Source organism: Rhamphochromis longiceps, linkage group LG4 (genome assembly GCF_057381845.1).
Source record: "Rhamphochromis longiceps isolate RC_006_pf linkage group LG4, R_longiceps_female_GT1.1, whole genome shotgun sequence".
NCBI classification, from domain to species: domain Eukaryota; kingdom Metazoa; phylum Chordata; class Actinopteri; order Cichliformes; family Cichlidae; genus Rhamphochromis; species Rhamphochromis longiceps.
In genome coordinates this window covers 20,539,131-20,564,053 of record NC_140560.1, presented here as the reverse complement: position 1 = coordinate 20,564,053, position 24,923 = coordinate 20,539,131, and the positions used below count along the sequence as shown (strand labels likewise).

Here is a 24,923-nt window from a genome sequence, read left to right as displayed (position 1 = left end):
CGATCCAGTAACCTGCAGCTCGGACAGCCCCTTCAGTGAAAAGACGTCCTTGGTGACGTACCTGCTCATGAAGGTGACGCACTATGAGAGTGGTTACGTGATGCCGTCCAGGCAGGACCAGTGGCCGTTTCTCGTGGAATCCTATTTTTGCCTCAATGAGGCGACCCCCGATCCTTAACAGCCCGTCTGAGTCAATGAAAGGATCCAGGGCAACGAGTGGGCTGCTCTTGGGAATGTTGGCGTTTGATGCAAGACACTCCAGTTCTTTCCTATAGACCTCTTGTTGAACTGCTTTGATAATGACTAGCTTACTCTGTTCAAGAATATCCCTGGTTGGGGGTGTGCTGCACTGGTGCCAACCCTCACATTTCTGAGCGACACACTCCGTTCCTTTTTTGAAGCTCTGAACAATGTGAATAAGGGTACCAAGAGCCCTTATGAGGGAACCCCAGCATGAGAAGCGATTGAACCGCCCAGAGCCGAGATGTTTGAGGACAGTGACCGACAGTGTTGTGACTTGAGGCCTGATTTCACTGTCTTGATCTGGTTCCAAAAGGTCAAACCTCTGTACCACCGGTGACGCCCCTTCAAGTCGAGACAAGAATGCCGGTCCAGAGAACCATATTGTGTTCTCAAGGTGGTCTGCTGTGATAGACCGTGAGGCGATGTCTGCGGGGTTGTCTTCTGAGCAGACATATCGCCACTGCTGTGGCGTAGTGCTTCGTCTGATCCTCTGGACTCGGTTGCTCACGTATACATAAAACCTTCTCTTCTCATTGTAGATATATCCGAGCACCACCTTACTGTCTGTGTAGTAGGTGACTGCGTCAAATACAATGTCTATTTCGGAGGTGATGACCTCAGACAGAGTTACTGCCATGACTGCTGCACAAAGCTCCAACCGAGGTATAGTATGCTCTGGACGTGGGGCCAGTTTGGCTTTACTTGCAACCAATCTAGTGCAGCATCCCCCATCTGCATCCACAGTCTTCAAGTAGGCAACGGCAGCTACTGCTTTCTCTGAGGCATCTGAGAAGACACAGAGTTCTGTTAACTTGACAGTAGATGGTGACATGTTTGAGTATGGTCGGGGGATCCTCAGATGTCTTAACTCCTGCAGAGAATCTCTCCAACTTTCCCACACCTTTTCCTTTTCTGCTGGTAATGGGGTGTCCCAATCTGAAGATTGTGAGGCCAGTTCTCGAAGCAGCAGTTTCCCTTGAATTGTCACGGGGGAGACGAATCCTAGAGGATCGTACAGGCTGTTCACCGTTGAGAGAACTCCTCGTTGAGTGAATGCCTTTCTCTCGTCCTGGACGCGGTAAGTAAAACAGTCTGAATCCAAGTCCCAGTACAGCCCAAGGCTACGCTGCATTGGTAGAGTGTCAGCAGTAAGGTCCAAATCTTTCAGGTCTGTGGCATGATCTTCACTGGGAAAGGCCTTCATGACCTCCTTGCTGTTCGAAGCCAGCTTATGCAGCCTAAGGTTAGAGCGAGCCAGCATTTTTTGAGTTCTTTTGAGCAGGTCGATAGCTGCGTCTGTTGTGGGCAAGGACTTTAACCCGTCATCTACGTAAAAGTCACGAGTGACAAACTGTTCTACGTCCTCCCCATACTCCTTCCGGCCTTCCTGTGCTGCACGTCTAAGACAGTAGATAGCCACAGCCGGCGAAGGACTATTTCCAAAGACGTGCACGTTCATACGGAACTCCATAATCTCTTTCTCTGGGTTGTTCTCTTTAAACCAGAGGAACCTGAGGAAGTTCCGGTCTTCAGGACGCACCTTGAAACAATGAAACATCTGTTGCACGTCCACAGTGAAGGCGATCTGTTCTTTCCGAAACCGAAGGAGGACTCCTACCAGGGTGTTGTTGAGGTCTGGTCCCGTTAGGAGTACTTGGTTCAGAGACAAACCTTTGTGCTGGGCACTGGAGTCGAAGACGACTCTTATTTGGGAGGGCTTCTTGGGATGGTAAACCCCAAAACAAGGTAGGTACCAATGCTCCTCATTAGGCTTCAGAGGTGGGGCTTCTTCAGCGTGCCCATTCTGAAAGATCTTTGCCATGAACGAGACAAACTCTTCCTTCATTTTAGGCTTCCTTCTGAAGGACCGCTGTAGAGATTTGAGACGTTCAAGTGCTTGCTCGTGGTTATGAGGGAGCTTTGGTCGTAGAGATCTGAAAGGCAGGGGAGCCACCCACCTGTTTTCTTGGTCCTTATAGACCTCTTGCTCCATGATGTGGATGAACTGTCCGTCCTCTGTTGAAGGAGCTTCTTTGTCGTCGTCCTTTGTTGTCTGGAACACATTACAGTCTAAGGTGGCCCATTTCTCACTAGCAGGGAGATGTTTGCATGTTAGGGGAAATGAGGGGGAGCTATCACTACTATACTTCTCTTTTACATAGTAATCGTTTGGGCATGGCTGAAAGAGAGAAGGACGTCCATTTTTCAGTACGTTAGTGTAGCAAGAGCTGATAACCGTAGGTCTGTGGACATCTCCAATGCACACATCTCCTACAATAACCCAACCCAGATCCAACTTCTGGGCATAGGGTGCGTTTTGTGGGCCATTCACTTGTCTTCTGACCTTATGAACTCTGATGATATCTCTGCCTAGCAAGAGCAGGATGGAAGCTTGGGAGTCCAGCTTTGGAATGTGTTTTGCAAGGGCCTTCAAATGACTGTGGTTTAATGCTACCTCTGGTGTTGGTATTTCTGCGCGGTTATTTGGGATCTCGTTGCATTCAATCAGTGACGGCAAAGAGAGTGTGACACTCCCGTTAATGGGTTCGATCACAAAGCCACGTGCTTGTCTGCCTTCTGTCTCTTGTGTTCCGGCACATGTCTTCAAAGTGTATGGTGAAGGAGGCCCTGCAATGTTGAATAGGTCGAAAAACTCGGTACGTGCAAGTGATCTGTTGCTCTGATCATCTAATATTGTGTATACCGTAACTGCAGCTTCAGGGCAGTCGGTTGGGTACACCCTGGTCAGACATATTTTTGAGCAGGAACGCCCTGCGGGATAATTTCCGCAGACCTCAGTACATGCTGTGGAAACATCACCTTCATTCAGGTTGGAATTTCCCTCCCCGCCCTGATCTGGTGCAGAATGTGCTGTGTTGGTGGACCATGGGGCAGATCCAGGGTGGAGGGCTGCAATGTGGCTCTTGCTTCCACACTCTGAGCAGGAGATGTCGTCTTCACAATTCCTTGCCAAATGTGTGGCTCTGCAGCACCTGTAACATATTCCGTACCTTTTTAAGAGTGCTTTCCTTTCTTCCATTGGCTTCTCTCTAAACCCGCGACACCTGGGTAAGGGGTGGGGTTTGTTGTGTAGCGGGCAGCACTCTGCTGGATCATCTCTAGTGGATGACTCGCTTCCAGATTGGGTGCGAAACGATGCAGTCCTTGTACCGTTGAAAAGGGGCCGAGGATCCGGCGAGACCCTCGTTTTAAAAACTGCCACAGCTTTGTGACCTTCGGCTTTAGACGATTGCTTACTGCCTAATAACTCACTACTGTATGCTGTCTGTGTGAGGCCAGGGTCGTTGCGCATCCGTGCTTCCCGACACACAAAGTCTACAAAGAAACCGAATGGGGGATAGGGAGCCCTGCGATCTTCTTTGTACTTAAAGCCTAAAGAAAGCCATTTTTCCTGGAGATAAAATGGCAGCTTCTGGACGACAGGGGTAACACCACGAGGGGTATCCAGATAACTAAGCCCAAGCAAGTCACCATCTTCTTTGGCAGCCTGTATCTCCGACAGCAAGTCTCCCAGCTCTCTTAGTTTACGACCATCTCTGTTTGGAATCTTGGGAAAGTTGTCTAATCTTTTCAAAAAGGCACCCTCGATGACCTCTGGTGCACCGTAGCACTCATTAAGCCTGTCCCACATAGCTCTGAGTCCGTTAGCTGGTTGGTTCGCATACACGGATCGTATTCGTCTGGCATGTTCAGCTGAGTCCTTACCTAGCCATTTCACGAGGAGGTCAAGCTGTTCACTTGGTGAGAGGTTGAGACCTCTGATGGCATTCATAAACGATGCTTTCCAGGCTCTGTAGCATTCGGGACGGTCGTTGAAGTGAAGGAGCCCTGTAGTCACCAGTTCACGTCGAGCCATAAATCTAACAAGGTCTGACATGTTCTGCTCCATTTCTAGTGGAGTGTACAGTGGGCCCCTTTCCCGGCATGTGGTCTCATGTGGGTGACCGGAGTTGTCTGGGGTTGTGATATACGCCGCGCCGGTGTAGCCGCTGTCCAGAGGCTGTCGTGCATAATTGACCGTTGGTTCTTGTTTAGGGGTGTAGGTCTCACTTTGATCAGCTTTGCCTGGGAAATGATCCTTTAGATTTGCTATTATGGGTGTGGTTTGGGTTTGGATGTGTGGTGTCGCAACTGGCTTGAGGCTTGGTCGAAAATGTACATCAGATCCTGGCGTAAAGATCTTGGAGTAGGAGTCTATGGTCGGTGAATGCTGAAGGAGTTTCGTCTCCGTGTTATCATTGGAGGTTTCTAGAATGGGCGTGGTTTGGCTGCCGTGTGAGGCACCCTTCACATATTCTCTTGTGCGCGTTACTGGGTCGTCAGCAGGAACATCTATCTCACTAAGACCCTCGCCATCATCTTGGATCGCTGCAGCCTCCAAAACTTCTGCTTTTGCTTCTGCAGCCCTTTTTTCCATGCGTACTTTATCTAATGACGCTTCAAGACGTATTTTTCGAAGCTGCATAGAAGCTTCCAGTTCCGCTTGCTGCAGCTTCAGATCGTTCTCTTTATCCACAAATGCTGCTTCAGCCTTAGCCGCCTCAGCTTCTGCACGTGCTTGTGCAGCGGCTGCCTTACTTGCAGCTGAGCTCCTGGTATGCCTGGAGGAGCCAGATATATTAGATCTGGTTTTCATTGATGCGCTGGTTCTCTGCGACATGTTGCTGTCGATTGGATTTCTTCCTACATCTGAGCTGTTTCCGGAGGATAGCTCTAATTGCTGTCCAGTTCCCCACGAGACTGGTCTTTGAGAGGCTGTCGTTTTACTGTAATGTCCTCTGCCTCTAACGCCTTGCTAGAGTCGACATTCAGACTAAACTCCTCTTCAAAATGACCACGCAGACAAGAGGGTTTGACTTCACTCCCTTTACTTAGGCCAGTTGAAGTAGGGTAAAACTGAGAAACAACATGACATGAAATGCTCTTAGAAACCATAGATGAGGAGAAATACACAATAACAGTACAATGACTTGTTTAGCCGAAAGCGTTAGCTAATTCCCTCTTTACAAACGTTTCTATTAAGCAAACACTGCAATCACATTTCTTCAAGTAGATTGTTCATTAGTAAAGATGGAACAGAATTACATACCGACAATGCCCTTAAAGACCGTCTTAAGGGAGACAAATGCCACTACAGCAGCGGACGGGAGAACGGGAGAAGTCCTTTCCCCAAACAATAACATGCGCTTTCTGATGACATCATAGAACAGAGACGGATTTGAGCACGTTACACCAGGTCATGCCAAAAGGGGGCACTAAAGAGTAACTTTCTCAGGGAAAATCTATTTAAACAGAATACGGTTACATGGTGACAGAACAGACCCATTTAAAAACAATGTTAATTTTTGTAAATAAAGAAATATTACATTTATTAATCATGTAAATTCCCTGCACCTGTCACAGACATGAAGGTCAAGTGTTGAACGTCATATCGATGCCCAGAATTGGTCATGGACCGATGGCCATGTATCTGATGTCCAATGTTTTGTGGGTACAGGTTACGAAATTTTCTCAAAGTAAAGCAAGTCAAAATAATCGTTGTAGTGGGTAAAGAATCACAGCTCACGAACATTTCTGTCACTTCAATGTTCTGTTGTTGCTCTGAGGTTTACTGCTTTTTGTGGATTTAAATTAATTAAATTAAAATAATCTCTGCTACATTTTATGTAACCTAACTGTGACATGAACACCAAAGCAACTGTGCACCAACACAGTGCATTATTGTAGATTCATCACAGTGACAATCTAACATGTTTATCCTGCACTAAACTGTTGAGTATTGTCATGGAACATCTGAATAACAAAAACTAAGTACACACTTTGTTTTGTTTTGCTGGGTATATCACAATATATAAAAAGCTGAACTTCACATCATACACAACCAATATCTTATTTAAAAAATAAACACATTACATGTAAGCTTCAAATTTCCTGTTTATCAAATGTCCCCGAGTAGTCCTTACCTTTAAAAATAACCTCTCTTCTTCTTCTGTTCTGCCTTTCTCATGTTTCCCCATCTCTGAGTGAACAGCTCTCATTTCTTTCTTCCCTGTGAAATAAAACACCTGTACCTGTACCTGTGTGACACAGAAACAATTTGTGTGTTTGCTGATATTTGTTGAGCTTACATAAACACTGCATTTGAAATTATCTGCCATTAAAAAAAGAACAAACAAAAAACTTTCTTACTCCCTTTATACTTGCTCCTCTTCTGTAGGGCTAGCTTAATGCTGAAGTACTGCAAACACACTGCATAAACTACCTTTTTGCCTCCTTCATTCCTTTGTATGCAATAAGCACTGGTGATGGATACACCAGTAGAATGGTCTTTATATATCTTTGTTCCATTTTGTTAGTCCCATATTTATTGGTTTGAAGACCCACAGTGGATTGAAATAATACTTCCCCCAAATGTGTTAAGTAACAAGCCTGTTTTGAAAGTGTAAAGAGTAGAAAGGTCAGATATTTTTGTAAAAATTGAGTAAAAGTAAAAGGTTTCAGAAAAATAAGTACTACAGATACCAGAATATTGTATTTAATTACAGTAATGATGTTTTTGTCTGTGAAGGTTCTCAGTCATCCAGGTCATCGTAGTCAAAGGAGCTTGCAAAGAAAAGCGTCTGGACTTCTTTAAGTTGCTTGAAGACGTTTCAAGCAACTCGGATGAGAGGTGAAACATCTTCAAGCAACTTAAAGAAGTAATGATGTATTTGTACTTCATTACTTGTCACCTCTGCTGACAGGTAAATACTCACTTTCCAAAACTTTTTAGAAACCAAAGATGTTTTCTTCGTTGAGTGATACAATGTCTTTGTATAAAACCACAGGGGGTTTAACATATACTGTTTAGGAATTACAAACATTATTAAAGATAGTCTGGTGTTCAGAGGCTCAAAGTATTTGGACAAGCTAATATAATTTAAATCGAGGGTTTTTGAAAAAAAAAATTGAATTAAAATCCTTTGCATTCAGTGACATCACTAAATGCAGTTTTTCCTCCCTTGAGGTGCTCTGCCAGACTTTTCCTGCAGCCACCCTAACCGCTTGTTTGTGGGTCTCTCTCTGTTTTCAGTTTTGTTTTCAGCAGCTGAAAAATGTGCCCTGTTGTGTTGAGATCAGGTGACTGACTTGACCAATTAGGAATGTTCAGTTTCTCAGAAAAACTCTTGGATTTGTTTTGCAGTAGGCGTTGGATCATTATCCAATCAGCATTGAAGTGTCCTCATTCTAGTACAAATTCATCTTGGTTTAATCTGTTCAAATAATTTTTCCAGAACTGTGCATCTCTTTTAGATGTTTTCCTGTGAAGTCTAATCTGTCCTCCCTGTTCTTAAATATACCCAGCTTTGTAAACCTGTAATTTCATGAAGGCATCTCTTGATTGTAAACCTTGAGACCCTTGTGATTGCACTTTAAGTCATCGTCTGTCGTCTTTCGGGCCTTTTGGCATCAGTGAGCTGGGCAGTGCATTCCCAGGCCAGTGCAGCCTCAGCTGCCTCTCTGATATTTTTATTTCTATTTTTCAGCCTAATGATAGCTTTCTTGACCTGCATGAACATTGTGACGAGCATGCTTCATGGCGCAGCCACAGGGGAGGTTGACACACCGGAGCTCCATCAGCTCATCATGCCTCCCCTGTATTAAGCGTGCCGGGACCCGAGGTTGGGGTTGTTGTGGTGTGTAGGATGCAGCTGAAAAGCTGCGGCTGTGAGCTTTGGACACGACAACCGAAATAAAGAAAAGTGTAAAACGTACGAGCTATGTGGTCGGGTCTGTCATTTATGTCACAGGAATCATCTTCAGATTGTTCATTTGCTTAATTTCAATTTGCAATGGTAAATGGCCTGTATTTGCATAGCGCTTTACAATACACTCAGTCATCCACACATTCACACACTGGTGATGGCAAGCTACATTGTAGCCACAGCTGCCCTGGGGCGCACTGACAGAGGTGAGGCTGCCGGACACTGGCGCCACCGGGCCCTCTGACCACCACCAGTAGGCAACGGGTGAAGTGTCTTGCCCAAGGACACAACGACAGAGACTGTCAAAGCCGGGGCTCGAACCGGCAACCTTCCGATTACAAGATGAACTGCCATCTCTTGAGCCACGATCGCCCTATTTTTGTCATGAAATAACAAGGGAATGAGCGTTACCCAGCAATGAAACTACTTATCAGTCAGTGTCTGCAATCCCTAAACAGTTAAACAAATGATGCACCTAACTGCAGCCAGGGAGTAAAAAAAGAGACAACAGTTCAAAGTACATGCCACACCTTATTTTGTGAAGAGTTCCTACTTGTATAGTTGTCACTTTAGTCATCGTTTGAATCAGAAATAGCTTTGTTTAAAACAATGGCTGATAAACATGCTGTTTCTAGCCTCGGTGAGTCATCTTATGTCATTGTAACAGAATATAGGTTTGATTTTTGCTACTTGTTGATTATTTGTTGATAAAGTACGACTGTTTAGAGTGTGATCACACTCATCTCTCAGTGTGATCACACACAACAAATCTATGTCAGCAAAGCTGCATAGAGAGATGTAGCTGTAGTACTTGTGCCTAAACCTGTTATTATAGTTTGGCTTTGAATTTAAGGGCAAATTTAAATAGACAGGATGAAATGTTGTACCGATCCATATCACACTGAGCTGTCTGATGGAAACATGATCTGATGACTGTTTATGTGATACTTCCTGTTTGTGTTTAAGGGCACATCCATGTCTTGACAAAATACATGCAGAATATAATGATCTTTCTTTTTCTAACTAACGAATAATTTCGTGATTGCTAACAATAACTAAACTTTTAAAGTTATATACCACTCGTATAAACAGTGCTGCATCTGTGTTGCAGGGCACAGTCACGACTCTCCAGAGTTGAGGATCGTGCTGATAGGTGGCAGAGAATTAACAGGAGAGCCCAGTAATAAGAGTCTGAGCGGTAACATCATACTGGGTCAAAGTGTTTTTGACACCAGCAGAAGAACTGCCCAGAGTGTGACGGGGCAGCAGGAGGTGCATGGCAGACGGGTCACTGTGGTGGATACTCCAGGCTGGTGGTGGCACTATCCACTAGAAAACACCCCAAAGCTGGATCAGATAGAAATCCAGAACAGCGTCCATCTGTGTCCCCCAGGACCTCACGCCTTTCTTCTGGTATTTCATCATAGCTTTTTTTTGCCCCAGATCTTCATATCATCTTTAAAAGAGCACCTGAAACTCTTCCACAAGGATGTGCTGAATCACACCATCGTACTGTTCACTGCTGAAGATGCATGGGATGAAAAAAATGTAGAAACTACAATCAGTGAGTGGTCAGAAATGCAGTGGATTCTTGAGCAATGTGGAAACAGAAAACATGTCCTCTGTATGAGTAACAGGGAGGACAGCAGTCAAGTTGAAAAGCTTTTTGAGAAAATCGAGGCAATGGTCGCTACGAATGGAGGCCGTCACTATCCCATTGATCGTGCTCATGGAAACGCTCTGAGGGAGGAAATGAAAGCAATAAGTGACAGAGCATCAAAGAGGTTTGATGAGGTGCAGACACACAGAAGGAAACTCAGAGCACTAATTGAAGGTACGGCCTCACATTTTACAAAATACCCACCATGATAGAAAGAAGAGGATAAATTTGAAATAAATGGGTGAATCCAGATGTTTGTGATCAAACACAGAATCACAGAGTTTTGTAAAACAATTTCTTAAACATAAATAATGCTAATAAAGCTCCAAAGTAAAATGTCAAAGAAAATATTTGTACTTATACTAAGTCAAGATCTTACAAAGATATTTTAATGTGCTAAACGCAGTGATCACATGACGAATATAAAATTGTGCTGTAACTATAAACTGTAGATGAACTACAACCATTTGCCTTGTAGATGTCATGTCTCACAGCCAAATATGGCTTTCGCAGTAAGAGGAGCTCTCTTGATAAACTATGTGGCCCACATCATTATCTAACCATCAAATGTAATTTGATGCATGAAACTACATTCCTGATTAGTTTACCTTCCAATTCTGCAGGTGGTAAAACCCCACCAGCACATTTAAGACTAGTGATGGTTGGTGCTCAGTGGTCAGCTAAGAGCTCGGCTGGAAACACCATTCTGAGGAAAAAGGCTTTTGCTGTTCATCACAGAAGAACAACGATGTCCAGTGAAATTAATCACGGCATTCTGGGAGAAAGGACACTCGCAGTGGTGGATTCTCCTGGCTGGTTCTACAACCACACCCTTCAGGACACCTCTGAGACAGATAAACATGAAATAGAGAACAGTGTGTACATGTGCACTCCAGGACCCCACGCAGTGCTCCTCGTGGTCGGCCTGGCATCTGCATTTAATACATCCTATCATAGAGCAGTCCAGGAGCACATGAGTCTGTTTAGGGATGATGTCTGGAAGCACACCATTGTTCTGTTCACTAGAGGTGATTGGCTGGGAGTGAAGACTGTGGAAGAACGTATAGAGAGTGAGGAAGGTCTGCAGTGGCTGATGAAGCAGTGTGGGAACAGGTACCACGTCCTGGACAACATGAAGGATAATGATGAGATGCAGGTACAAGATCTCCTGGAGAAGATTGAAGAGATGTGGGCAGGAAATGAAAACTCACATTATGAAGTTGATCCGGATCGTGAAGCACAGCTGGAGGCCAGAAAAGAGGCAGAAGGAAAATTAGCTAGAAGGATCAGAAAGACCACTGAAAGACAATCAAGAATACTGGGAAAGTTATTTGAAGGTAATCAAAAAATCATCAAATAGTTATGGCATTATTTTAGTCACTCTTTCAGTTTAAACTTTACTTTTTTACAGGAGAGAGGCTGACAATCACTGACCTGAGGATTGTACTGCTTGGCAGAGAGGAATCTGGGAAGAGTATGGCAGGAAACAACATCCTTTTTGAAGAGACATTTGAGAGAGTTTGGGTGAAGAAGGTAACCAAATATAATGCCCGAGGTTCACGTGTAATTTATCAGGTGTCATGATCATTAAATAATGTTCGGATCTTTGTTTCTATGCAGGAATTCGAGGACCGGAGAAGAACAGAAAAGTGTGTAAAGCATGAAGGAAATTTAGGTGGAATAAATGTTGCAGTCGTTGAGACTCCAGGCTGGCCTGCAGACACGACGGCTCCTGTCTGGCTAAAAGAAGAAGTTCTGCGCAGCATCTCCATGTGCGCTCCAGGCCCTCATGTTTTTCTCTTGGTTGTTCCCATTTCCAAAGCATTCACAGAGGAAGACCACAAAGCACTGGTTGAGCTTTTGATGCCCTTTGGAGAGAGAGTGTGGAGACATTGCATGGTGTTGTTCACCTGGGGAGACTGGCTGAATGACAGACTCATTGAGGAGCACATTGCAGGAGAGGGGAAAAGCCTCCAGTGGCTGGTGGAAAAGTGTGGGTACAGATACCATGTCCTCAACTGCCATGGTTTGGGTTATCATTTTCCTGTCAAACTGCTCTTCCAAAAAATAATTGATTTGATTACACGGAACAAGGAACAATGCTTCACTGCTGAAAGCAAACAAGGGAAAAAACAGCCTGTGCTGACAGAAGAAGAGTGGAACAGGAGGGAGCAAGAGCTGATAGACCGAATGTTGAGAGCTGTTGTAAATGAACCAGAAGAACCAAAACAACCATTTGTGAAGCGAGGAGCCAGCTTGGATGGAGTTTTCATTCCAAGCAGTGAGTTGATATTAATTAGAGAAAACTCTGAATTTGTTTTATATTTTTACTTGTGGGTATGATATCAAATAGCATTCAATTTCTGTTTCAGTGTGCGGAGACGTTCCCTCCGAGTTTGGGAACATGTCAGAACTTTTTAATCAAAGAGCACGTGCCAAAGTGTCTGAATGGCTGAAGACCAGAGCTGGAAACTCTGATGTCACCTCGGGGATTGGCAGCATGAGCGCCTCAGCCAGTCATGTGGATGAAAGTCCTCTGCCTGATGAAAATGATTAACCAGCAATTCCCACAACGGACAAGATAGTTATTCATTAGAAGAAAAACTCTATAAAAACTCAAATGCAGGAACTTGCTAAGCAAACTAAAAAAACTGGATTGAAACAGAGGTACTAAGATCCTGATTTTTTAAAAATAGGTTATTTTTTTATGTAATAAGCTATGCAACCTTCAGTTGGTTTTAATATAGTTAGCAGATTCTCGTTGTCAAAACGGCTGATGCCACCCTAGCCCAAACCTTATATTTGCCCCTGGTTCTACATTAAATGGTTCAACGTTAAGAATTCAATAAAGATTTTATGTTTGACTGTTTTCTGTATTTTGCTTGTGATAAAAAACAACAACTTTGAAATGTAGACTGTAATAATTTTGCAACCCAGTACTTTCACTCTAAGAAAAGAATTTACAGCAAAATGCTGCAGTGTAAAAAACTTAGTTCCATCTGTTAATGCCCTAATTTAATTTCCATATATTTTACTGCATAAAATTATGTTTAAATAATCATTAGAATTACACATTTTGATAAACATATTTTAAAGATGCAACTAATACAATGCATTTTTTTTTTTTTAAAAAAACTACAAATTTACGGTGTCATTGATCAGAATCAGAAACTTTATTGTCATTGTCACGAGAACAACGAAATGAAGAATGGTCCCCGATCATTGCATCATCCCTAGCAATATCAAAATATAAATAAAACAATAAAATTCAATAAATAAAATAGATAGAATACTTAAAATACTAATAAGATGTAACAGTAAAACATTCACATACATTCCCACACACATGCTTCAGACCGTGCATGGATTAACACAAGAGTGGCGTGATGGACATTTTTTTTGTAGTATTCAGATGTGTTATTGCAGTTGGATAACAGCTGTGTTTGAGTCTATTAGTCCTTGCTCTGATTGCCCTGTACCGTCTGCCTGAGGGCAACAGTTCGAACAGGGAGTGGCCAGGATGTGAGGTGTCTTTTATGATGTTTTGGGCCTTTTTAAAACAGTGGGCGTTGTGTAGAACTTCCAGTGTGGGGAGAGGGCAGCCAGTGATCTTTTGGGCGGTGTTAATGATCCCTTGGAGTGCTTTCCTCTGAGCCCCTGTGCAGCTAGTGTACCAAATACATATGCAGTAAGTTAGAACACTCTCAATGGTGGCTCTGTAGAAGGACACCAGCAGTTTCTGTGTGATGTTATTCCTCCTGAGAATTCTCAGGAAGTACAGTCTCTGTTGGGCCTTTTTCAGCAGCTCGGAGGTGTTCACACTCCAGGAAAGGTTCTCCTCTATATTGACTCCCAGGAAGTCAATATAGAGGAGAACCTATATTGACTTCCTGGGAGATATGTTAGAAATCGACAAGCCATCAAAGAAATCTTGCGTGTTCCACAGCTCCACTCACAGTTACTTGAATACATGACAAAATATTTGTCCCAGTGTTGATTCAAAGTCCATAAGACACATATAGCCCAAGTCTCTCCGATACTAGAAACTTGGAGTACAAGTACAGCTGATATTAGATCGCATTTCATAGAAGTGCACCATAAGAATCACAGCTGATTTTAAAAAATCTGAAATGGTTGCTGAGTTTATTACGATAATTGCATTTCAAGTGTTTCATGATTTGGCTCAAACTTTACTCAGAAAACAGACTTGAAAGGTCGACTGCAGTTTTATATTTTTAAGCAAGAGTCATCTTATTGGGAAGATGTAAGTAACTTGGGACGGAGGTGGAAAATACCTAAACCATGTTTACTGTAGTGCTGGACCAAAGTAGTTCATTTCTGCTATATTGCACCTGTATCCCACCACAATTAAAGTTCGGTTACTTTTCCTTTTTATATTTTTTGTTCATAATACAAAATCTATTTAAAAAACATAAGTTATTGGGCTTTGGATAGGCTGTTAAATCGCTCAAGCACAACTATTTTTTTTTTAAATAAAAAGTCTCTTTTACATCCTGCATATGAGCTTTGATCATGTTTTCTATGATAATAAATCAGCTACCACCAAAACAACAATAAAATTGCGAATGATCCTCGCCGGCCTCCGTCGTGTCTCCAACTGGCGATATCCTTCCCGTCACTTTCTTGACTTCCCATCCCACTCCTGCGTAGCTCTGATCCCGGCTTTCTGCTTCTCTCTCCTCTTCGGTCTTTTCTGGATACCATGTCGGAGTACAACGCGGTACCTCCGCCCGTCCCCGGGGCTCCTCTGCCCGGACAGGCGGCTGTGGGGAACGGAGCGGGGGGCGCCAAGAAGGATGCGTTTGCGGACGCGGTGCAGCGGGCCCGGCAGGTGAGGCAGGGATGAGACAGACAGCTAAGAAGCTAGCATGTATGAAGGCGGACACACCTGAGACCAGGTTAAATTTGACATTCGAACACTTCATGGTGAATGTGTCTACAGTCAGGCACACCTCTGCCGCTTCATCCATCACATGTCAGCGTTAGCTTTAACTGAGGCCGGACAGTTTCAGCGTCCCACCAAATATCCAGTGTGACAACACTGAAAACCTTCAGAGAACATTATTATCTTCACTTCACTACCAGCTTCTTCCTCTGCGCTGAGCTACATTATGAATGTTAGTAGTTGATATAAAGGTGTTTCAGGATAATTCAGGTGTGTGCTGCAGCCTCAAGGCCAAAGAATAGAAAACACATCAGTATCCATCACATAGCTCATTAAAAAAAATACTCTATTTATCTTAATGTAATGGTGGATCTGATCCATAAAATAAACTACAGTCACGCCAGAGGCATTCCCAGGATTTCCGTGGGTGGGGTGGGTTAACCCCAAGGAGGGAGCTTGGGGGGAAATCAGAAAAATGTGTAAAAATCATTAAAAAGCAGTAATACTGTAGATCTGCTGCACTACAGTGAACTATCTGGCAAATCTTCTGCTTGTGTTTCAGATCGCAGCTAAGATCGGGGGCGACGCTGGTCCTCCTGTGAACAACAGCACTGCTCCAGATAGTTTTCCCTTCACTGCGCAGAAACGACAGCTAGAGGACACAAATACTGGTGACTGCACCTTTATTTCGCTTTGTGATTATTTTAGTTCCAGGGAGTCTCCTATGAACATTCATTTCATTTCCTCCTCTGACAGATGAGCCAGAGACCAAGAAGCTGGCTGCTCAGAGTGACTTGGAGTCAGCCAAAGCGCTGTGTGAGTTCATCTTACTGTTGCATGCATTGTTATTTGTGACCTACAGTCAACAGTGGGTGTCTGCGTCCTCCACATTAGTCCGTTGGTAATCCTAAACCTCTCCCCTGCCTTGTTTTCTCATTCAGCTATTGGTGCACAGCTAGCTGCTCTTGCACAGCAAAGGTGAGATCTCGTACCTCTCAGGTGACTGTGTATTAATCTGACTTTGCTATTGTCTGATTTATTGCTTTTTTTCCCCCCACCTTTGTATCCCTCCTGTAATCATGGCATCAGACCCACCTCCACCACAGAGGAGTACAGTGTTCCAGACAGTATGGTGGGACTCAGTGAGTGTAGCCCAGCTTTATTTTAACACGTACTGTATACCACACTTTTTTTTAAACCCCACCTTCTCTCTTCAGTTATTGGCCGTGGCGGTGAACAGATCAATAAGATACAGCAAGAGTCGGGTTGCAAGGTTCAGATAGCTCCAGGTACTGGTTGCACTCGTCGTCTACAGATACTCATCCTGGGCGTGAATGTCAGTGTAATTTGGGGTTTTCTTTTTTCAGGGTGAAATGATTGTACAGCATGCATCTTTAATTACTTTATAAAACAAGAATTTAGTGTACAAGTTTGGGTTTATTTTGGATTTTCTCTAATCCACATAGGGTCAAACCTTTACATACGCTCACTTAATGCTGTTCTTCACTGAAAGGCATTTAGTGAAGATCTAAGATGGAGAATTGTAGATTTACACAAGGTGGGTGAGTCTCTTGGAGCCATTTCTAAACAACTGCAGATATCACAATCATGGATTCAAACAAAAAATATCTGAAGTAAAGTTTTTCAGATATGTCACCACTTTGCCAAGATCTGAAGAAGACCCCAGCGGTCACCCTCAGTTTAAAAGCAACTGGTTAAGATGTTTAGGAACAACCCAGGAACCACCAAGACTCAAGCCTGCCATAAAAGACTGCTGGAACACCAGTGTCACTGCCACAGTGAAACAAGCTTTACATCATCATGAACTGAGGCTACGTCCACACTAATGCGTTTTCATTTGAAAATGCATCGTTTTCTCTCCGTTTTGGCCTCCCGTCCACACTGAGACGGCGTTTTGAAAACGCATACATTTGAAAACAGAGCTGTCCCGTCGCAGTGTGGACACTCAAAAACGCAGACTTTCTAAAACGACGTTTTCAAATCTATCCGGGCTAGTGTGGACGTAGTCTGAGAGGGTGCCGACCAAGAAAGAAGCCCCTGCTCCAAAGTGGACACCTTCAGGCTTTCCTCAAATTTCCACACATGGACAAGCTGAATGCCTTCTGTAGAAAAGCTTTATGGTCACGCTTCCCACAAGAGGCCTCTCCTTTACTACTTTGGAGGAGTAAAGGCACCTAAGAACACTGTATCTAACGCTGTAATGTCAAGCATGGTGGTGGTAGTATCATGCTCTGAGACTGTTTAGCTGCCAGTGGTACTGGTACATTGCACAAAGAAGTTGGAATAATGAGGAAGGAGGACTATCTCCAAATTCTTCAACTTCACCTCAAATCAACAGCTAGATAAGTGAAACTCCAACACAGTTGGGTGTCCCACCAGGGCCATGATCCTAAACACAAATCAAAACTGCATTTGGAATAGATAAAAGCAGGCTGACACTTTTGGAATGGTCTTCCCAAAGCCCTGATCTCAACCCTATTGTATGCTTAATGCTTTAAGATTAAAATCTGAGTCTGTGCTAGAAAACCAACAAGTTTAAATGAACTCTTCTAAATTCTGTCAGGAAGCGTGGTCAGATATCCAGCTGTAATTTTGCCAGAAGTTTTTTGATGACTACCAAAAGCATCCGGTTAAGGTACAACTCACTAACAGACATTTAACTTTATCTATACTTTTGAGACTGTGTGGATTGTAGAAAATCGAAAAAATATTGAAACTACATTTTTTTAAGTCATTAAAGGTGTATGCTGTACAGTCACTAACCACCCTGGATAAAGAACAGTTCAAAGAAATGATTAAAAGCCTGAAATTACCATGACATTCATGCCCAGGATGAGTGTGTGTAAACTTCTTCTGATTATTATTATTTTTATGCTCAGTTTGTTAAATATGAACATTTTCTGCTTGTGCAGACAGTGGAGGTCTTCCAGAGAGAAACGTCTCCCTCACAGGGACACAAGACTCCATACAGTGAGTTTTAGACGTCATACAAATACACTCATTGCAGTTTTATGTGGAAGCGTTTTAACGGTCTGGTGCTTAATTCTAAACACTAGAGTGATGTGTTTCTTAAATGAAGTAACCAATCAGCTCCTCCCTTGGTTAGGAAAGCCAAGAGGCTGCTAAATGAGATAGTCTCCCGAGGAAGAGGTACTCCCCCTCTTTCTTCTTATCATGACTCCAGCAACGGGCAGAACGGCGCAGTTCATGAGATGATGATCCCAGCCGGCAAGGCCGGCCTAGTCATCGGCAAGGGAGGAGAGACCATCAAACAGCTACAGGTAAGTTTCATGTTTTTTGCTTCAGCATTTATAGAAGTCAGCATGACCCAACCAGAGTTGATTAGGCCAAATCTGAACCTTTTTCTTAAAGTCAGTATTTTCACATTAAAATAGCAGCAAAGGTCTGAGTTAATTTAATCCTACAGGAATGTGAGGTTTTTAATTGGGTTTGTCTTACACTGGATCAGGGCAAGATCATGAGCTTTCCTGCAGACTGAAAGCAGTCAGCCTGATGCTTTATAGCAGCAATCCATGCACCATGCAAGGGTGGGACTAAAGAGGAGCACAACATTCATTTTAAAGCCATTAATGTTTCTAATTTATAATAGATAGTATAATTCTTATACATTAAGCTTACTGTATATAAAATAGCCAAATTAGCCTGTTAGTGTGCCAGTAAAAGCCTAAGTGGAGGCAACTCCAGTGTAGGTAAACACTTTCAAGTGCGTATGGCTGATAATTATGTTTCATTATGTGTTATTGGATGCAGGAGCGTGCAGGGGTCAAGATGATCCTAATCCAGGATGCCTCTCAGGGACCCAACGTTGACAAGCCTCTGCGCATTATTGGAGACCCATACAAAGTCCAGGTATAACTTTAAAGTCCTGTTATTGTGTCTAAGTAAATGTGGCATAGTGCCGAGCTTCCTGATCCTTAATGGTTTTTCAGCAAGCCCAGGAGATGGTGCAGGAGATTCTGAGGGACAGAGACCAAGGCGGCTACAGCGAAAGAAGCGAATTCAGCTCCCGAATGGGAGGCGGCATGGATGTAAGTTTGTGTGTCGGAGCAAGACTGGAAGTGACTGCAGAGGGTTTTTAAAAACATTTTTTTAACCAAATCACAAACAGAGGAAGCAATAGATGTGTTTTTTTTTTTTTTTGTCATATTAGATCCCAGTACCACGACACTCGGTGGGTGTGGTCATTGGACGCAATGGAGAGATGATCAAGAAAATTCAGAATGATGCCGGAGTCAGGATACAGTTCAAACAAGGTGGGACGCTCTGACGACGGCGTTGTGGCTTCATTTATACGTCTTTCGCATTTGCTGACGTTCTGCTTTCCTCTGTTTTGGTCTCATTTAGCTGCCACCACTTAATTTAGTAAATTTAGTAAAATCAATATGAATGTTATTAGTACCAGAACAGATGCTGGCAGCTGGCACTGCCATCCATCAGAGAGTCTTTAGGTGGCACAAATCCCCTGGAAGTACAAGCCCTAAAACACATAATTACCAGGTTTCTCCATTGCAGTGATATTTTCTGAGGGGGTAAAAGTTTGCCTACAAATGAAGCGTCACAAACTCGCTGTCTAGCCTGACAGCCTGTGCATCTGCTGTACTTTGCCCCTTTGTATCAGGTGAATCTTTTACTCAGGCAGTGTGATTGCCTTTTGCGTAAGCTGTTGTGTAGAGCTGGTAAAATTGGCTCCTTTTCTTCTTCTATTGATTTGACTTGTATGTTGAAAAGAAAATCAGATAAAGAAGGATCCCTGCATAGATCCAGTGTTACAAGAACAATGGTCACATCAGAACGTCACCTGGCATGACCCTTTAGCGTGTTTTCTTTTTTGTTTGTTTTTGTTTTTTACCACTTTGCACTTTTTTTGAGATCCTAATTTACAGAAAGCTGTTAATTCTCACTTTGACCGGTGCTGGAAGCTGACCTGATTGATTTCATTTAGTGTTAATCCCAAACGCTTAATGCACTTTTAAATCCCTTCCAGATGACGGGACCGGTCCAGATAAGATCGCACACATCAGCGGTCCGCCTGAACGCTGCGAGCACGCGGCTCAGATCATCAACGACCTGCTGCAGAGCATCCGGGTCAGAGAGGAGGGACAGGGGGTACGGATCAGCTGTCACACTCTAAAACATCATAAATCAATAGATGAAGGCCTCACATCATAACGTCCATAAATATTTGGATAAATTAAGTGCTTAGCCTTGTTTTTTTTGTTTCGTTTTTTTTTTTTTGTTTGTTTGTTTTTAACGTAGTCAGATGAGGCAAAATCACCAGAGGCTGTGACGTACTGGGCATATGTGAAGTAATGTGGTATAATTGTCCACAGGGTCCCCCAGGTCCTCCAGGAATGCCTTCAGGCAATAGGGGGCGAGGTGGGGGACAAGGCGGTTGGGGTCCCCCCGGAGGGGAAATGACCTTCTCTATTCCCGCCCAAAAGTGTGGGCTTGTGATTGGCAGAGGAGGAGAGAACGTCAAGTCCATCAACCAGCAGACGGGGGCATTCGTGGAAATCTCTCGACAGCCACCCCCCAACGGAGACCCCAACTTTAAGCTTTTTATCATTCGTGGGTCCCCGCAGCAGGTCGACCACGCCAAGCAGCTCATTGAGGAGAAGATCGAGGTGCTTGTCATTCTAGATTATCATTATTCTTAATTATTATTTCTTAAGTTACCGATCAAGAAGAACACTCGGCATGTGGCATCATGTGATGTGTTTCAGGGTCCACTGTGTCCTGTGGGCCCGGGGACAGCTGGGCCAGGTCCTGCTGGGCCAATGGTTCCTTACAGCCCAAACCCCTACAACCCCGGACCGCCTGGGGCTCCTGGACCTCCACAGTGAGTGGCTGCAGCTTTAAAGCAGATTTCAGAGAACTGACGATGACCCTGAGATGTTTTTGGTTTTTTTGGTTTTTTAAATAAGAAAGCGCTTCTTCTTTCCTCAGTGGTGGTCCTCCAGGTCCTCCCCAGTACAGCTCGCAGGGCTGGAGCAACACCTACCAGCAGTGGCAGCCTCAACCACCACATGACCCCAGTGAGTCACTGCTGGCTTCACCACCTCTGCTGATTTTAAGTGTTTACTGCTCAGCCCTCGCACTTATTTCTCATTATACTTGTTTTTTTTTAATCTGAGAAGGTCAACAGGAGTTCTGATGGAAATGTGATGAGATGCGGTGTCTTTATCTGTAGCAGCTCTGGCTCTAACCCTGTCTCTGTTTCCTCCCCCTGGTCTCCAAGCCCGGTCTCCAGGCCAGTAGCAGGGGCTCACCCTCACCCTATGAGGACCTCACCCCCTCCACCCTGCGTCTTTTCTAGGCAAGGCAGCAGCCAATGACCCCAATGCAGCCTGGGCGGCCTACTACGCTCAGTACTACCAGCAGCCATCGGGGGCTGCGCCAGCCCCGTACCCCGCAAACCAGGCTGGAGGTGCCCAAGCCGCAGGTGACCAGACCCAGGCTGCACAGACACCGGGGGGCCAGCCGGACTACACCAAGGCCTGGGAGGAGTACTACAAGAAGATGGGTACGAGTATGTTGCATATGTTAGGTAGTAATTTATGTAATTTTGTTGTTGTTGTTTAATTTTTCATGTCTGTTTCTGTTTCTCAGCCCAGGCAGGCGGCTCTATACTCGGTACAGCAGCTGCAGCTCCAGGAGCAGCAGCAGCAGGAGGAGGAGGAGGTTCAGCATCCACAACGGGAGGCCAGCAGGACTACAGCGCAGCTTGGGCGGAGTACTACAGGCAGCAGGCTGCGTACTATGGACAAACAGGACAGCAGCCCTCCGGCCAGCCGGCCAATCCCCAGCAGGGACAGGTTGGTGCAGCGGCCTCGTCGAGGTCTTGTTTCTGTGTGTGTTAATCTACCTCCTCACGTCTCACATCTCACCTCCAAACGTCTGTATTTTAGATGCAGTGAGAGTTCGTGGCAGAAGACGGGATAAAGAAGAGGGCTCTGAAGTCTTAGGCCAGGATCGATCCCTTTATTCATATATATTGTATCCGTTGCAACTAGAAGTGAAACGCTTCCCCACATGTGAACATCATCTGGATCCTTTTTTGATAATAATGTGAACTGAACCCGATGCTCCTGTGCTTCGCTGCTGACGGGAGGGAAAAGACTGATTAAATGCGATCATTTCACAGAGCTACTCAGAGCTGCCTGAGCGTAGATTTAAATACTCACGGGAGCCCCGGAGCGGTTATTTCATTAACAGAGTTTTCAGCACATCTCAGTCATCCCGTAGCCCCATTTTAAAGTACTCACCTTCATATCCCAGTGTTGTATTAACTGACTTGCACAGAGCTTTTAGGACTATAATCATGTTATGTGTTCGTGTGTGTGTGTGTGTGTGAGACACAGGAGGAGACATGCCTCATTTGATTTTCTCATATTGGTTTTTTGCTTCCTCTGCAGAGGCTTGCAGGGTGTTTCAACACGTGTATATCTGGGTGACTGTGCGCAGGTTAGATTTATGAAAAGAAGCCCCGAGCTGCAAGGTTCAGAAGCACGAATGTGAATAATGTATTAATTGCCTCTGTTCATTTTAAATCGCACCGCTCAACACCTTTTTGCCTCTTGAAACGTCCCATCTCGTGAACTGTTTGTTCCACCTGACCGCTTTAGTTTTGGGTTAGAAGAAAAGGCCGGCTTACTGTGGACTAAAGGCTAAACTGGAAAGATGGGGCTGGGTGGGGGATAGCTTTTCAGATTTGGCCAGCTTTCTGTGAGTAATCATCGTTATTTCTTATCATTTGGAAAGTTCAGAAGGGCTTTCAGCACACCTCAGAATGGCGGCATATGGAGACTTTAAAGTGTAGTTATATTCTTGTGTAGATTGTACTGCTGAGTTCTCCTACAGCAATTTATCCCTCAGTTCATTGCCGCTTGTGCAGACTCCAGGTTGCATGTTGTCTTCCTTTATTTTGTAAAGCTTTTTTACAAACGCTGCCTTTTTTTTTTTTTTCTTAATTGTCCTTCCACGGTCATTGTTTGTGCAAAAGTTTGAACTTTAGTCTTCCAAGTGTGTCCTGCTTTAACATATATTGTATATACACAAACTGTATATTCAGCAATATAAAGCTGCTGGTTTTCACTTCCGGAGACGTATCAGGTATGATTCTTGTATTCTGAATGGCAGCTGCGAGTCTTGCCTTTGGGTTGATATTGTGTTGAGATTGTTATAAACAGACGACCACCAGCAGCACTGATCTGAAATAAATATATCAGCTACTTTGAAATCTTGAATATCGTGTCTGTGTCGCTTTTGGACCAAATGCACTCATTAGGTACACCTGTTTAACTACTTGTTAACACATATCTAATCAGCCAATCGCATGCCAGCAACCCAACATATTTAGGCATCTAGATGTGGCCAAAAATACCTGCTGAAGTTCAAAATGAGCATCAGAACAGAGAAAAAGGTGATTCAAGTGACTATGAACTTTGATCTGTTCAGCTTGTCCCCACACAGACATCTCTAGAGAATGAGAACATTTCTTGAGCATTACAATGAGTTCACTATACTTTAATAGCTTCCACAGTCACCAGATCTTAGTGCATTAGAACATCTTTGGGATGTGGTGAAACGGATGATTTCATTCATGGATGTACAGCTGACAAATTTTCCGCAACTGTGTGATGCTATCATGTCAGTATGGTCCAACATCTGCGAGGAATGTTTATAGCACCTTGTTGAATTAAGGCAGCTTAAAAAGCAATAGTGGCTCCAAACCAGTAACTAATGAAGTGGCTGCAGAGTATATAATACATGCCCTGCTGTTGCCAGCCATAAAAGAGCACTTGAGGGAAAACACCACTAGGGGTCACTGTTAGCTTACCTGACGTGATACGTAAAGGAGGGTCTCTTGACATAAATGACATGTTTGTGTGTCTCTGAGCCTCATTAGGTGTGGCCACTCATGGTACTTTGACACTTTATGACACTTTGCAGTCATTTACTTGCGCTTTTCTGCTTTTATCTGAATATTGCTCAGCTATTTATTGCAAAACTTTAAAATCCTGTGTGTACCATGGGACCTCGCACATGCAGAAACACTGCACCAATAACATCTTTCTCTGCTCTGTACCTCTGATTCTTCCACCTCTGCTGTTCTCAGTGAACACGCTCGGGTTACCAGTTGTCAAAAGTTGCCAGCACAATTGATCCGTTTCTGCTCTGCTTAAAGCAGGCTGACTTTTGAGTTTCAGGTATTCTGCGTTTCCTGTTCCAGTGTCTTATTTATACAGCAGCAGAAGTGGTAGCAGACAAGTGTGTTCGTGTGAGCGTGGCCCAGGAAGTCACGGTCTTGGTTTTTTTTTTCAGCCAAGGGTGTCAAATTTAATAAGAAAGTGACTGTTTTTCAGACAGTAACCCCGCCCTTACACTGGTAATGACTACAGAGATGATAAAATCAGACTCAGAAACCCACGAGAGATATCCGGAGTAATTTTAAAAATTCTTTAATTTATATCTTTAAAATTAAAAACATCTGAATTGCATTCTACCACCTCCAAAGGCACAGTCATACTTAGAGCAGACCAAAATTCAAAAAACACTGCCACTGAACATCTTTTTTTTTCTCATTTTGTTTTGTACATAAGAAACAACGCACTATAAAAATGACGAACATTTTTTTCCTTTTTTAGTGGGTAAACAATGGCCATTCTGCACGCTGTAGATCATTAAAAGACTGGAGTGATATGTACTCAGCTGTGGTAGCGCTAGACTTCGTATAAAGGATGATGTGCTGGTTTGAGGCTGGCAATGCCTGTGAAAAAACACGCACCGCTATTTATAGACAGTATTGACAGAAATGAAAAAGGAATATGACAACTGATCTCAACAGTGTTTTAGAAGCAAAACAAAGCCATCGGGCATGAGAGTGAGAAAAAAAAAACATAGTGAGACGAGGGGAATGAGATGAGCGGTGGTAGAGGACTGAGCAGATCTCTCACCTCGGTCGATTTCTCTGAATCTCACCGAGGGGTGAGAGACATTTGCATGAAATCTGACGCCTCCATCTCACCGTTTAAAAAAAAAAAAAAAAAAAAAAAAAAAAAAAAAACACCTCGAAGAAAGTGAGGGGGGAAAAAACAAACAAAAAAACTTTTAGACAATAAAGTCAACATGTGCAAAGAGGCAGGGCCTTACTTAGCCTGTGAGTGGAAAAGTCATCAGATATGAAAGAGGATCGATAACCGAACGTACAATCACAAATCAATAATGCACACGAGGGTCGCTTACAATGTGTGACAACACAGCACCGTACACTGCACAAGAGGTTCACTTAGTGACAACGAAATTC

The 24,923-nt window shown here is 43.8% G+C and overlaps 3 protein-coding genes across 5 annotated transcripts; all 3 read left to right on the top strand.

The window, feature by feature from the left end:
- Positions 1–8,631: 8,631 nt before the first annotated feature.
- LOC146671481 (GTPase IMAP family member 9-like) lies at positions 8,632–9,878 on the top strand. Its single transcript, XM_085405347.1, has 2 exons — positions 8,632–8,649; positions 9,102–9,878. The coding sequence occupies exons 1-2, from the start codon at positions 8,632–8,634 to the stop codon at positions 9,876–9,878; spliced, it is 795 nt and encodes a 264-aa protein (XP_085261473.1).
- Positions 9,879–10,277: 399 nt separating this feature from the next.
- Positions 10,278–12,545, top strand: LOC146671480 (GTPase IMAP family member 8-like). The gene is made up of 4 exons (XM_085405181.1): positions 10,278–11,006; positions 11,081–11,202; positions 11,290–11,950; positions 12,042–12,545. Exons 1-4 carry the CDS (start codon positions 10,328–10,330, stop codon positions 12,224–12,226), a joined length of 1,647 nt encoding a protein of 548 aa, XP_085261307.1. The 5' UTR covers positions 10,278–10,327; the 3' UTR covers positions 12,227–12,545.
- A 1,727-nt stretch (positions 12,546–14,272) lies between these two features.
- Positions 14,273–22,856, top strand: LOC146671479 (far upstream element-binding protein 2-like). 3 transcript variants are annotated; one of them, XM_085403688.1, is made up of 18 exons: positions 14,278–14,521; positions 15,138–15,246; positions 15,332–15,391; positions 15,517–15,553; positions 15,665–15,717; positions 15,793–15,864; positions 17,509–17,566; positions 17,703–17,877; positions 18,368–18,466; positions 18,547–18,645; positions 18,768–18,870; positions 19,602–19,723; positions 19,948–20,241; positions 20,341–20,456; positions 20,564–20,652; positions 20,934–21,140; positions 21,227–21,432; positions 21,526–22,856. In XM_085403688.1, the coding sequence occupies exons 1-18, from the start codon at positions 14,393–14,395 to the stop codon at positions 21,532–21,534; spliced, it is 2,037 nt and encodes a 678-aa protein (XP_085259814.1). In that variant the 5' UTR covers positions 14,278–14,392; the 3' UTR covers positions 21,535–22,856. The 3 variants fall into 3 exon arrangements, with proteins under 3 accessions (XP_085259816.1, XP_085259815.1, XP_085259814.1); XM_085403690.1 differs by lacking the exons at positions 21,227–21,432; positions 21,526–22,856 and having other exon boundaries at positions 14,273–14,521; positions 20,856–21,076; XM_085403689.1 differs by lacking the exons at positions 21,227–21,432; positions 21,526–22,856 and having other exon boundaries at positions 14,273–14,521; positions 20,564–20,654; positions 20,849–21,076.
- Positions 22,857–24,923: the final 2,067 nt, after the last annotated feature.